The sequence below is a fragment of the Molothrus aeneus genome, chromosome 3 (genome assembly GCF_037042795.1).
Source record: "Molothrus aeneus isolate 106 chromosome 3, BPBGC_Maene_1.0, whole genome shotgun sequence".
Lineage (NCBI taxonomy): Eukaryota > Metazoa > Chordata > Aves > Passeriformes > Icteridae > Molothrus > Molothrus aeneus.
The window spans coordinates 84,977,070-84,992,089 of record NC_089648.1 but is presented as its reverse complement, the minus strand read 5'-3'; the positions used below and the strand labels follow the sequence as shown (position 1 = coordinate 84,992,089).

Below are 15,020 nucleotides of genomic sequence, written 5' to 3'. Positions count from 1 at the left end.
TACCCCTCTGTTCTTCTTTGGCTGAACTCCACTATCAGTTTTATCTATCTCCTCCTGCTGAGAGGTGCAGGGGGACAGGGCATGAAGTGATCAGTTTATCATACATTATCGTTGCTGCCCCTTCCTCCTTGGTGGAAGGATCCCTCAGACTCTACTCCTCCTCCAGCATTGGGTTTCTCCCCCAGGAGACAGCCTTCCATCAATATTTAAAATTTGAATTCTTCCCATTATCTAGCGCTCTTAATGAATGACTCTGGCATGGGGTGCAATCTTTCAGGAACAGAGTGCTCCAGTATAGGTCTCCCAAAGTGTCACAAATCCTGCCAGCAAAGCTGTTCCAAAATGGGCTCCTGTCTCCACCAGGCCACAGATCCTGCCAGGAGCCTGTTCCAGTGTGGACTTCCCATAATATCACAGCTCCTTTGAGCATCCATCTACTCCAGAGAGGAGTCCTGCACAGACTGCAGGTGCATCTCTGATCCACTGTGAACCTTCATGGGCTGCAGTAGGACAGCTGCTTCACCATGATCTCCAGCACGTGTTGCAGGGGCTTCCAAACCTTGAGAACCTCCTCCCTTTTCTTCTTCATTGACCCTAGTCTCTCAGAATTCTTGCTCTCACATTCTCACTCTTCTCTATGGCTGCTGTTTTTCTGCAGCAACTTTTGTGTCCTTCTTAACTACTACTTAACTACTACTTAACTTAACTACTACTTAACTACGTTATCCCAGAGGCTCTACCACCATCTCTGAGGTGTTCAGCCTTTGCCAGCAGCAGGCCCATCCTGATGCCAGATGACAGTGGTTCTGTTGGACATGTGGCAAGTTTATGGCAGCTCCTCCCGGAAGCCACTCCTGTAGCCACCCCTGTCTGCTAACTTAGACTTGTCCATGCAAGCCCAACACAAGGGTGAGGGTGAAGGGGTATTTTACTTCTTGATTTTGTTTCTCACCATTCTAGACTATTTTTAATTTGCAATAAATTAAATAATTTCTTCTCAAATTGAGTCTGGTTTGACTGTGATGGTAATTATTAAGTGATCTTCTTGTCTTTGTCTCAGCCCTTGAATTTCTTCATGTTGTTTTTCTACCTTGTTCTCTCCCCCTGTATTGTTGAAGGGGATAATGAGAGAGCAGCTGAGTTGGGGACTGGCAGCCAGACAAGGTCAATTCACCACACATAGTAACAGAAAATAAAAGAAATTCCTGTCATCCCAATAGCGAGTCTCTATTTGTTTCCCTCATGTGCCTACATTATTGTTCATTATATTATTAAATTCCACAATCATTTGCTATCACTAGAAGCACAATGTATAATGTTCAGTTAATGAGCCTTCATTTGATAATTTCAGGGAGTTTTTTTCAGTGGATAGCTCCAGGTTTATTTGCCAAAAACTATTTAATGTCTCTAGAAGACATAATTACCAGAGACTCTTTCTGTCAGATAAGAGTTATAAAATTGTGAAAGCTATATTATTTGTCTTTTTTTTTTTTTCATGCATAGGAAAATATCTGTAAGAATTCAGCAGTTTGTGACCTCTTCAATTACAGTTTTTTGACAATGCTTCTTGTTGTACCAAATGATCATAACTATGCAGAGGAAAATTGAGTTGTCTTGCAGTATCAGAAACTGAATAGATGAAATAATCAAATATGACTTTTATACTTGCAAAATCTTTATTCATACTTTAAACTGTAGTATCTTCCTATAGTTTCAGATGTCCAGTAGTTTTATTGTTTTGGTGTTTTTAATTGGTTGACAAAATACCTTGAAGCGCAAGTCTTCTGTTTCATTTGGACTTTCCTATTCTATGAAACTTAAAATTAGAAAACCATTCTGTAATTCAGACAACAGCTAGAAAAAAGGTTATATATCCCATATTGGTTCTCAGGCAATGCTAACTAGGATTTTTGGAGGCTCTTTCTTTCTCCTGTCTTCCTTGTTTTGTGTTTTGTTTGGGTCTTTTTTTTCTCTTTACTATCTGAAAAAAAGGTGAAAAAACCAAAATTAAATCTGTGTGTTTCAGGTGTTACTCTGGAATCAGATTCTTGCCTTGACCCAGGAATTCCTGTGAATGGCCATCGCCATGGTAACAACTTTAATATCCGCTCCACAGTAACTTTCAGCTGTGACCCAGGATATACACTGAGTGATGAAGAACCACTCATATGTGAAAGAAACCATCAGTGGAATCATGCATTACCCAGCTGTGATGGTAAGGGTCAAGCTCTTCAGATAGCAGGTCTAAAGTCCACAAAAGTTAATCTATTATTTTGCAGAACTAATTAAGCTTGTCATTGTACTACCTCCCTTCAATTTCAGCAAGATCCACACTTTAAAAAAATTATTTTATTGTTATTAAAAGCCACAAATTACATCTCTGTATCAGTTTTTAGTGAAATACTGAAAAAAAACAGGCACATATTCACAAATAGAAAAATTCAGATTCTCGGAGGGTTCCATTGTTCAACTGTGAATCAAAATGGTGCCATACAACTAATACTTTCAACACAAAGCAAATAAAATTAATTTATATTTTAAACTCTAAATACTGCATGCCAAAATGATTGTTTAAAATTTAGGATGCTTAATACTAAAGCAGATAAACCATGATCAGCCAATGTAATTAATTTTCTTGACATATTTTTCCTTTGAAACTTTGCTTAGTTTAATAATTGTTTTGGTGAATATGAAGTATAAAACTGTGTAGAGCTTTCATGAAACATTTTTTAAAATGCTGAATTTCTTAATGGTCTAACCACAGCCCGCAACCAAGCCTCACACTGCTGCTTGCCCATTCCCACCAGCAGGATCAGGGAGAGAATCAGAAGGCAATAAGTGATAATACTCCTGGGTTGAGATAAAGACAGTTTAGTAAGAAAAGCAAAATCTGTGCAGACAAGCAAAGCAAACCAAGGAATTTATTCACTGCTTCCCAAGGACAGCAGGTGTTCAGTCATCTCCAGAAGAGCAGATGACAAATATCATCAGTCTGAACTTCTCCGTTTTCCCTTTTTCTCCCCATTTATATACTGAGCCTGATGCCGTATGCTGTGGGGTATTCTTTGGATTAGCTGCAGGCACCTGTTCCTGCTGTGTCTCCTTCTAATCTCCCACTCACCCCCAACTTCCTCACCAGTGTGGCATATGAAAAGCAGAAAAAGTCTTGGCTCTGTGTAAACCCTGCTCAGAAATAACAAAAGCATTTCTATATTATTAACCCTGTGCTCAGCACCAATCCAAAACACAGCCCCATACTGAGAAGAAAAATAGCTGTACATCAGCACAACTGTGTTCCCAAATATTTCTGTGTTCTTTTTTGTAATTGGATTTTTTGGCTAAGTTCTGCTTCTATGAACCACTGAATCAACCTAAATTCTTCATGGAATCCTTGTATAGTTGCTACAAAATCCCTCTTACAGAAACCACAGAACAATGGCAAAGAAAGGCTCTTGCTTTAGTGAATTACTTACATTAATGTATTTCTAACTTGCTTTTCAGGTCCAAAGTTTTCATTGATTACAGTGGAATGTCAGAGGACAAACTTAGATTCAGCAAAGTATTTTAGTTTCTCACTCTGTTTTAAACTTTTTGTGTTAAATCTGAGCACTAGTCTTCTTCTAACTCTCACTACAGCCTTCTGGCCCCATTCTCAAAATATATAAACCACCAAAGACTATTACAGAAGTTAGGTAATCAAACTCACTCACCTTGTAATCACCACAACCCATTCCTCCTTTACAAGTACAGACACAAAGCATTTTTAAATTTTTTATTGTTTTTATGGGTTTCTTTCCTTCTTTTCTTTGCCATGATGGATTGACAAATGCAAAGAAATCTTAAGCTTGACTAGTATTCTCTTCTTTTTCCACTTACTTTTAATAAAATGTGTAGATGTATTTTTGAGTTAAAATATCAGTATTTAACTCTTTTGTTTGCATATGAATGTTGATCTCTAGGAAGATCTCGTTAATTTTCACTCATTGAAAGAGATTTTTTTCCCACGTCCTTCACCCACTTTTATGTGAGTGTATGTCAAGAAAATGTCAAGCCTTTCTGGAGTATGTTCACTAAGCAAGCAACACATAAGGGCTCAACATACATTCAGTCTATTCTTTTCCTCACAGATTAAACTCCATTATATTAACTAGTCTAACAGGGCATAGACCTCACACTCTATTAAGTAATCATTCTGTTAGTGTATTTGCCTTTTGAGGCTCAACAAGTTGTGACCCAGATTTTTGGATTGTGACAGATTTAACTGAGGTGGAAATGAGCATTTTGCACTCATCTCTCAAGTACTGATGTTCTCAAAATTTTTACTTCAGAAATTAATTTAGCAGAATAATGCCTAAGGAAAAATCATGTTGCTTTGCTTCATGCCAACAAAGAAGAAATAAACCTGCATACAAATACAAGGTGGTTAAAGTTCCCTCTAAGTAATGTGTCATTCTCAAAATATGCTAATGCCAAGGTGGAACACGAAAATAATTTTTGAGTGAGAGGTAAATTAAAGCACATAAATTCCATATTTTAAATTTTGTTTAAAATAGGGAAATGATTTTTGAAATATGTCGTATCTGCTTTAAGTAATGTTGCACAGTCAAATATTTTTCTTCCTTATGTGGTGCTTACAGGCTAAGGTAAGGATTTTTGAATGAATGTATTATTGTTCATTTATGGCACTGTAAATCTGAAGTCCGTAACACTGTTCTTCATTATTAAGCATTGTTATCAACCATATATTTACTGTGGGTTTAGTCAAATGTGTTTTAATTCATACTTGCATGCAGAAATAACTATATTCAGGTAAAACCAGGCTGGAAGCATTTCCTTTCCTTTTACTTACTTATAAATATATAAAAATTACATAAATTCAAAAAACATTAAAAACTTTAACAAAAACCTTAGTCTAATAAGCAATGAAAAAAAAGGAACTTAAGCTATAAACCAAGTATATGTATATATATATACATACATCTACATAAAGGTATGCAAGTTTATTGAATATTTTTTCATGTATATTTTCCATCCAGTTAAAGGCAAAGTGTATCACTCTATGTGAGGAAGAAGACTAAAAGCATCTTAATGTTTTGTTGCATTATTGTTTAAATATTTAGTATATTAAAATTTTAAAAACAACAGCATAAAAACTGGACAGCAAGAGATGAGTGAAAAGCACAGTCATGCTGTATTTATAAGATCTGTGAGCAATTCAGAATGCAAATCTTAAACATTAATTAATTTGCTATACAAATTTGAACAGCCTAGTTTACCAAATTCTAGTATGCATAAAATGTTTTATAGCATAGTTCTCATGTCTTCCAAAATATTCAATTCCAAATAAATTACTTATGTTAGGACAATTTAAATCTTTGAAAAAGAGGAAGTTACACTTCTTTTTTCCCCTGAGTGTTGCAGTAATCATCAAACTTTTACTTACTTGAAAAAATATGCTTTTTACTGAAGTATTGTTGTTTGTTAAAATGCAGTTGAATGTATGCCTTTCGAAATATTTAGTGAAAGAAATGTAGCAGCAAGATATTTTTTGTGTTACTTCACAAAAATATCCCCTTATTTCTAATATACTATTGCAATAGGAATTGATACTTGCAATAATTTTTTGTGTGTGTGTTCTGCTAACTAACAAGAGAGACTGTCAATGAAAAATAAACTCCTTTTCAAGGACTACTTTAGAAGAAAACAAATTATTGTCAAAATGAATGTTGCAGCTTTGGATTAATTAAATTCTTATTTTAATCCTTTACTCTATTTTTAATTTTAAGTGTAGGTAAAAAATGAACTTTCTTTCTCCCTCTCTCTCTCAAACTCTTTTACAAGAAAGGCTTTTTGTATGATTTTCTTTTTTTTTTCTCTTCTTAAGCTTTATGTGGTGGATATATTCATGGGAAGAGTGGAACTGTTCTTTCTCCAGGGTTTCCTGATTTTTACCCAAACTCTTTAAACTGCACTTGGACTATTGAAGTGTCCCATGGCAAGGGTAAGTATCTAAGATGTTTTGCATATATATAATGTCTGTATAGAAAAAAAAAAATCAGACACACATAGCTAAAAAAGGAAATGTCCATTATGAGTTAAACCAACACTTTCTGCCATTCCTTTGAGGAAGAAGTTTAACTTCCCAAAATAAATATCTTCAAAGGTGGGATTTCCAGTTTCTGTTTATTTTTCAAAGGAAGAATTATTTCTAAAGTTGCCAGAGACAGTGTGTTTTATTCTCAGAAAAATGGGAAAGAATAAAATAGGCAAAAAATTGGAAAATAATAGCTACTGGTGAAATAGCTCTAAATTTCTTTCAGTCAAAGATGTCAGGATCTTATTGATGGCTCTTTGCTCTTATTGAGCATAAAGGAACAGATTGGATCTGTGTATTGGTAACCTAAGATTTCAGACTTACACCATTAGAGCAAAAACATATATATCTTTATGTTACATATACAGTAGAGTAAAATCTGAGAAAAAAATTACTGAGAAGTATATGGGAAGTTTCTACTTTTTAAAATCTTCTTAAAGACTTGTTTTTTTTTTTTTTTTTTGGTTAGAACTCATAAAACATTTTAAATGTAAAATATATGAGTAAATGTGCTAAGAAGAATGTTGTTGCCCACAGTAAATTTTTAAATTTATCATGTATATTATATTTGAAAATTTATTGTATTTGAATACTGAACTGTAAGTCAAAGTTTAATTCATTATTGAATTGGAAGTTGGCAAATGAAAAACAAAAAACCAGTTATTATGTCAAGTAAATGATCAGTTCCAGAAAATAGGAATCTGTATCTATCTATGACTGTACATAAAACTTCTGTATGCTTTGTCCTTGTATTTGGAAACTTCCCTGAAGCTTAGAATTAAAAGCCAGAATTGTGTTGAAGGAAATGTGAAAATAAAACACAAATACAAAATTTCAGCCAAGTATTAATGTACGTCTCCTAGGTAATAATGAAATCAAGCTATTATAAGTAAAAGAGAATCACAGGAACATGAAGAGCACCTAAATAATTTTAATTTTCAGAGTGCTGTATAAAAATAGCACTGAATACCATCAATTCTCTTATAGGAACTATTGATTTAAAGTGAGCTAAACAAGCATCCCCATTGCACATAATATTCAGTTGAGCTCATGTGCTTTCTGGAAACTTTATTTTCAGAATTTCCAGTTTTGAGTCTAACTTTTTCTCAAAATGTTTCTGTGTAACATAAAATTTGCTTTCTGTGTGACCTACATATGAAGGAATAGAAAAACTTGTTATTAAATGCTTTTCTTTCCTCCCTTTTTAATTCTTTTAAAGGTGTACAGCTGGTTTTTCATACTTTTCACCTTGAAAGCTCTCATGACTATTTGCTCATCACTGAAGATGGGAGCTTCACAGAACCAGTAGCCAGATTAACTGGCTCAGTCTTACCCCCTACAATTAAAGCCGGCCTCTTTGGAAATTTTACAGCACAGCTTCGATTTATATCTGATTTTTCAATTTCTTATGAAGGTTTCAACATAACATTTTCAGGTAATGAATTCCATTCTGCTAATTATCCTGAAACTATTCCAGATGATATTTCACTTGCAGATAACAGAAATATTATGAAACACCATAAAGTAAACAAACAAACAAACAAACAAAAAAAACCCCACTAATCAAAATTGTATAGTCTATCATAAAAAAACTGGTTGAGGTTTAAAAAGGTGGGCAAAAAAATCAAGAAGAATGTTGGTGATTTGACTGTTTTACGTTTGCCCTGTTCTCACACAAACATTAAAATTGTTGAAAAAGAAATTTGGAAGAAAATTAAGGGGAAAAAATTACAAAAATAGAAGGTACTGGTTCAGAAGAAATGAACTAACTTGTTCTGAAGTATAGAAACTTTAAAAAAGCAGTGGTATGCTGACTCAGATTCACAAAGGACTCTAAATTGAAGACTGATTTTGAAATGGAAAATATGTATATAAATAAAACAATTATTAGCTGTTGATGTTTTCTACAAGTTATCTCTTTAAGATAAGGGAAACATTTGTTACTGCTTTTTATTTACAGTCTTCTAAAACTAGATGACATCTAATATACATTTCTCAGTAATTTTCTTTGCCTATCTCCATTACTAGGAAGTAGAATTACAGATGTAGCAGGGCATCTCACCTCCCAACAAGAGCTCATCTATTGTTTATTAGCTGGTTAGATAAACAGGATGAGCTGTCTTGTAGTGAGTTATTTTGGCACCATAGCCAAAATGGCCAGTGCTCTGGCATCTCCCAGCTGCCTATAAACATCTTACTTTTGAAGTGAGATCTGGAAGGTAAGCTGGATTTCTTACTGACACACACTTCACTGACAAACTAGAAAAGCCACACCAAACTTTCACAAAGCAGAAATCCTCAATACATGATCCTGGAAATGTGTGGAGTTCCTCCCATGAGTAGGGATGCTTATTTTAGAGTTACTCCCCAGGGGTTAAGTGAAGAAATCTGTGTTTATTATTGTAATTTTTGGGGTAAATTACAATACTGTTGCTAGCTTTAATTATAGGTGCTTTGAAATAGTGCACTATTTTATGCTAGGCTGTAATCCACTAGTAGTTCTTTAGTTTCATATTGCATAGTAATTCTGATTAGGATCTTTGGTGTATTGTCTCTGTCTGTTTAATAGATAATTATTTTTATAAATAGACCTGATTTGCCATCATTAAAACTTGTGGACCAGAGTAAGTCCTTAAATTTAAGATGCTGCCAAGTTCTGATGCTAAGGCAGGGTTTTTCTGAAGCTTCCCCTTGTCCCATGACACATATGAATGAATCAAGTGCTAGTTGAAATGCACATGCACATGTATATTTTATGGAAGGAGTACATAAGCAACTTTCATCCAACTCTCCTACATCATTTTTCAGGAACTGAAAGCCAATAAGTTTTGTTGAGAATTGGCAAATTTTATAGATGGCCCTGATATTTATGAGTAATGTATCTCATTTAGCTTGCATATTTAAAAAAGAAAAAACTACCTCACTGATTAGAGCAATAGTGTTGGATTCACTCCTATTAAATGCTAAAATAAATTCATTCTGGAGACTTTGGACTCACCAAAGCAGAGGTCAGCAGTTTTACTAGTTTGAAATGTAAATACAAATATTAATTATTTCACTGATATTTTTTTATCACTAAATAAAAAGAATAGAGCACTAGCCAAGTTGTAGAAAAATGCACTAAATATTGTGGATGCAAGGGGGAAAACTGCAGTAACAAAAGATATGGATCACGGAACTTTTGGAACATGACTGAAGGTTTATGTCCTATCTACTACTGCTACAACATACAGAGACAGCGTATGGCATCATTTATATTAAATATACATTTTGAGAAATATTAGGGGGTACGTTAACTTTATGAAACTATAAGGTGATTCTGTTTTTTTACTTTCACACAACCAGAATATATTTCTTCTTAGTAAGAAGTGTTTTGTGAGAACTCCTGTTTTGAATGTCATCATTGAAATTTGTCACGAAAATTGCTCTGTGCCTAAAGGTATATACTACAGGGTATATACTACAGGGTATCCATGTCTAGCTTGGCCCCCACAGTACTGAGAAGAAGTAGTAAATCATATGTTTTCTAAACTTACAACATTTGCCAGCAGAAACTGATGCAGTTTATAGATTGCCTCTAATATTCAGAACTTTCCTACAAGACAGTTACTAAAGGGAAGAATTTATTTATTCCTTTTATTCCATTTATCAGCTGTTTAAAGATTCACTCACAAACTTTGGTTTGGTTTTCTTCCCTGACTAAATGGAGTCTCTTATTCTAAATAAGATTTCACCCTACTTTCCACTGACCTCCAAGGTTAATGTTCTAGAAAACATTTTTTCTTATCTGTTGCCAGAAGGGATCTCTTGGGTCTTTTGGATCATATTCTGAAGAATATAAAATCAAACCTTTTCCATTAGATGTTAGGTTGTTCTTTTTCAACATCTTTTCTCAAAGAAGTTGGTAATAGATATCCAAGCAAAAAAAAATATATGGAAAAACAGGATAAACAAAAAGTGATACTTCCACAGCATATTCTTTGGAGATGGGGAAATGGGTGGTTCATATATTCTCTGAGTTTGATTTGCTTCCTATGTAACAGCCCTGAATTTTTTCCCCATTAGTCTATTCTGACTCCTCCTGATGAATTATTCCTGATGTGCAGTTATAAAAGCACACTTTTTGAAAATGTGTTCATATTCCTTTCATTCACCTGACCTTTGGTTGTTTTTTAATTAGATTTTCTTCATCACATAATGATTTCTTTCAACTGGAAGGCTCACTTGTAAAGCTGTTTGGAAGTTCAGATTAAAAGAAACTAGAATTATACACAAAGGAAGTAATTAAACAAAATTATAGTAAACCACTTACAGTACAAGCTGATTACAGCTCTTGAAATTAAAAAAATAGATGTAGTATGGGTAGAACACATTAAATACATAATTACTGTATATATAGGCATAATAGACTTATAGAAAGAGTATTGAGTTTTAGTAGAGAACACAGCTCTAAAATACATGTTTTCCAGCTGTTCCATGCTCACACAATGTAAGCAATTTAGTAAGTTTGCTTTTTTCCATGTGGACAACTTGTCCAGATAATAACATATTATGTTTTATTGTCTGCAGAATATGATCTGGAGCCATGTGATGATCCTGGTGTTCCTGCCTTCAGCAGGCGAATTGGTTTTCATTTTGGTGTTGGAGATTCCTTGATCTTTTCCTGTTTCCCCGGATATCGCCTGGAAGGTGCTAACAAGCTCACATGCCTGGGAGGGGGTCGGCGTGTATGGAGTGCACCTCTGCCAAGGTGTGTGGGTAGGTGGTCACATGCTTTCATTTCATTCATCAAATCGTTAATAGCACATGGCATGTGTCAGAATACTGGGCAGGGAACAAAGTGCTTGGGTTGAGACAGTTGATCCCCAAGCTGTAAAAACTGTAAAGTCAAGATATAAGTAATGCATGTCTCTTTTATATAGAGAACATAAAATACAGAGGAATAATTATAATTATGCCAGCAAATAAGATCAAAATGTCATGTGAGATAAAATGTAAAAGTAATTATTAAACTTTATATTTGGCACAGTTAAGTTATAAATTTCATGCTTTGTCTTTTGGGGTAGAGAAATGATGCTTAGCGCTTTTTGGTGAAAATACCCTACTTTAAAAGCCCTGCTGCTGGTTTTAAGGCTCTTTTTTCATATTGTGTTGGTATTCTTGTAATTCTAAACTTTTGGGATTTTTACAGTTTACAAACTGCATCACAGTGTTTTTAAACTTTATTTTTTAAAATTAGTGTTCGGTTGTTAAACATCAGTAACTACGTACTCAAATTGGCTGAACAGTTCTTTTCTCGGAAAAGCTCTGGGACTGTATATTATGAAATTTGTGCAGTTGCTGTATTTCTGAAATGATTTTATCTCCACCATGTCAAGTGAATCTCATCAGCTGGTATTGACATAATGCTCCTGAAAAGTCAAATACTTCCATACAGCTCTAAATGGATTTCCTTAAGAGGGTTCTTGTTTTTAAATAAGATTTTATTTAGTGAAGGGAGAAATTCAGCTTCAGCTTCTTTCTTTTATTTATTATAAAAGATGGATCTTTATATCTGAAAAAGTCACCAACATTGTATGTGCATGTAAGATACATAGGAAAAAAAAGTACCTCAAATTTTGCTTTATAATGGAGTTATTTATTCCATGATAAAATGATGTTACAGATGAGACAGAAACCAAAATAATATGGAGTTTGCCATTTATTTGGAAATTCTAGATTTAAATCTTAGTCTATTTTCAGCCCTGGGATATGTGCTTGATTTGGGGGTTGTTTGGGGTTTCTTTCTTTCTAAGGGGTTTCTCTGTGTTCCACTCAGACATGTTTAGTTTATTTTAGATATCATAACATTTTAGTCATCAGCAGAAATATTATTATCTTGTGCTGAAGAAAAAAGACATTCTATATGATGCATGCTTTTGTAAATTTTGTTAACTTTTAAAAAGCCTTTCCAACAGTATTTATAGTAATAAGAGATTTATACCCGATATCTTGAAAATGCTCACTTGGCTATCCTCATAAAGTAAATGACACATTGAAAAGTTACAAGGATTATCAAAGTATCAATAATTAACTAAATGAAGTATCAGCCATTGAATTAGCTGTGAATTTATAGGACTAATGTAACCACTTACTGTGCCAGACACAGATATGTATGTTCTGCCTGTAGGTTCTCCCAAGCATAATTTAGTGATACACATCTAATCATATATATATGTGATATGTCTGCCATTTACATTGAAACAGAATTCATTTACAGAGAGCCCAACATTTCCTTTTTGTTCTTATCTTTAGTTTTTAGCAAATTTGTCGACTAGCCCTGAGATGCTTATGTCACTAGATCCATGTATGAGATCCCACTTTGTAACTGATTAGTAAAACCTTTTATAAAATATGCAAAGACAAGTGGCACTTCTCTAAAATAAGATGATCTAAACAACTCTTTTCACTCAACCTATGTCTTAATTTGATCTCTTGAAGTGTAGCAAGGCAAAGATTTATACAATGCAACTAAGACAAATGCAAGGAAAGAAACTTTGCTAGGCAGCTGAGTGAAACAGGGTAAAGGTATACTCAGTGCCCTTCATAGCTGCTTTTAGAAATTATTTTTTTCTTAACACTTAGAGGGTTTACAGAAGTCCCTTTTCTTGTTGCCATGGCACCTAAGACATTAGGGGTGAAGATATCCTCTTACTCTTAAAAGGAGCTCACACAAAGACTTCTTTCTCAGAAGAGTGAAAAGCAATGGGTTGTTGTGAAATCTGCTGTATTTGGAATCTACATTTGGAATTAAATCTAGTCTCAATTCAGTTCATTACTGGGTTCAGTAGTCTCTTGATTATTACTTCCTAATTGTCATTTCTACAGTGACCAAACTCTCATACACAATATATATACATCAAGAAGAATTTTCAAGTCTTTCTATGACATATGGTAATACAGTCTTTGAAGATACTTTTAATTGATTCAGGATGAAAGCCCTTCATATTTAATTGTACTTAATTTATAAACTAAACATTCACATGAGTACATGCTGATTTGTATCACAAAAGTTGTATTCAGTTTCATCTGCTGTTGAAAAAACCAACAAGCCAACAGGGTTTCCAAAAGTCTTGCCCTTCTCCATCCAAGTAAATAATGTAAAATCCTTCCTCTAGGGTTATCTCAAACATGTCACGCACTTTTCCTGATCAAAGAACTATTTGTGCCTTTCTACCCTTTCATCTTCTTAAAGAGTTATTTTCCAGGTAAAGAAAAAGCAGAGCTTGGGAGGTGTAGTTAGCCTAACAATGCTGCCATTCCTAATTTAAAACTTTGAGTCCTCTATGAACAACATTATCATAACTTTCAGTGTCCTTCTCTCCATGCTGTGCAGGTAGATGATCTTCTCCTGGATTTCTTTATCTGATTGCCTGGAAGTTGGTTGGCTCTCAGAATAAAGCAGCATACCCTCTTCTGCAATAACAACCCTCCTTTTCACAACAAAATACACCACCAAGTCTACCTGCAAAATCAGATTCATATTCATAAACAGGTGGACTTGTAAATCTTATTTCCTTGTGTCAATCATTCACTCTTTTATCTTTTCAATTAGCATGATTTTGTGTAGCTCAGCTATACCCTTCAAGTTGTTGTGGATACTATTCCACCTGACACCTGAGTTTTGAAGAGACTAGCTAGGGTTTTCCTTTGAGTCATCACCCCATTTCTAAATGTGTCCTCCAGATGGATCTGTCCCTTGACTAGAAAGCAGTTTGTGCCTACAGCCACTTACTTGCTACTATTTGGGGAAAAGAGCTTTATGGTTGAAAAGTGTGCAGAAGATCCAGGACCTTAAGGCTGACTCCCTTTACACTGTTTAAAGAACACATATAATTACCCCAGGTGGTGTCAAATTTTCCCCGTCTCAGAAGACTAAACTTTTTTTTTTTTTAAAGGGGTGCTTTTCCTATAGAAGCTAGTGTCTAGTGAATTTTCAGTTTACATTGACATGATATAGCTTTTCAAGAACATCCTGTCCTTCCACCTCTATATACCAAGTGTGGGAACACTGGAACTGCCAATCTCCTCACAGGGAGTTTCTCATTCTTGAATTGTTTATAGGAAGGTAGTGGGGTCATCCATAAAAAAATATCATTTCCTCTCAGAGCTTCCTCAAAAAACTCAAATAACAATGGTAGTTTCCCTGACGATTGTCCTAGTAGCTGATAACTGCAGATGAGACATTCTACTCTTTTTACAAGAGTACTGCTTCCCGACTTTCCAGACATGGTAACTGCATTTGGGAGAACTTTCACACGATTTTTACTGAACTGGTGACTCCCTGCAGTACATATGCTACAGTTAGGCTTTTCTTCAGTTTCCCACAGTATAAAGGACATAGACAGTAATTTGAAGGAAAAAGAGTCTATCTAACTGTATATAGCTGTTATTTGAGAGATGTCTCAATGTACATTCACAGTTATTTTTCTTTACCCCTCTCCTCAAAATTCACCATAACTAAGAGGAATGTGAAATTAAGGGGAACTCTACTACTTTTCTATTTTGCACGATGCACAAAATTGAGTAAGAGCACATTACTCATAGATAATGTCAACAGAAAACTATCTTTTTAGCAATACTGACATATGGCTACCAGGAAGATAAACATGCATAAGATCTTGAAAAGAAATGTCACTAGCCCATATCTTTTGATTTGACAGTATTGATGTAAATATTTGGGTTTTAACTGTTCTGAAATAACTTGTGACCTGTGAGGATGTTAACCTTATCATCTGGTATGCTACTGTAATTGGTGTGTGACAATGTGTGATGGTTTAATTTTCGAGATCTACTTCTTGATGATGTGCTTATCATTTAAAATTACTGGGTTTATATTGTGTGTGTAGGTGAAAAACAAGCTACTGGAGTACAGACAAGTTCCTCC

General features: G+C 34.5%; 1 protein-coding gene across 1 annotated transcript in view; it reads left to right on the top strand.

The window, feature by feature from the left end:
* CSMD1 (CUB and Sushi multiple domains 1) overlaps window positions 1–15,020 on the top strand; it is a 1,074,877-nt gene that overhangs the window by 835,354 nt on the left and 224,503 nt on the right. Inside the window, exons 18-21 of the mRNA XM_066547292.1 lie at window positions 2,027–2,215; window positions 5,885–6,001; window positions 7,314–7,529; window positions 10,664–10,852. Of these exons, the coding sequence (XP_066403389.1) occupies window positions 2,027–2,215; window positions 5,885–6,001; window positions 7,314–7,529; window positions 10,664–10,852 (711 nt within the window). The remainder of the gene's footprint in view (window positions 1–2,026; window positions 2,216–5,884; window positions 6,002–7,313; window positions 7,530–10,663; window positions 10,853–15,020) is intronic.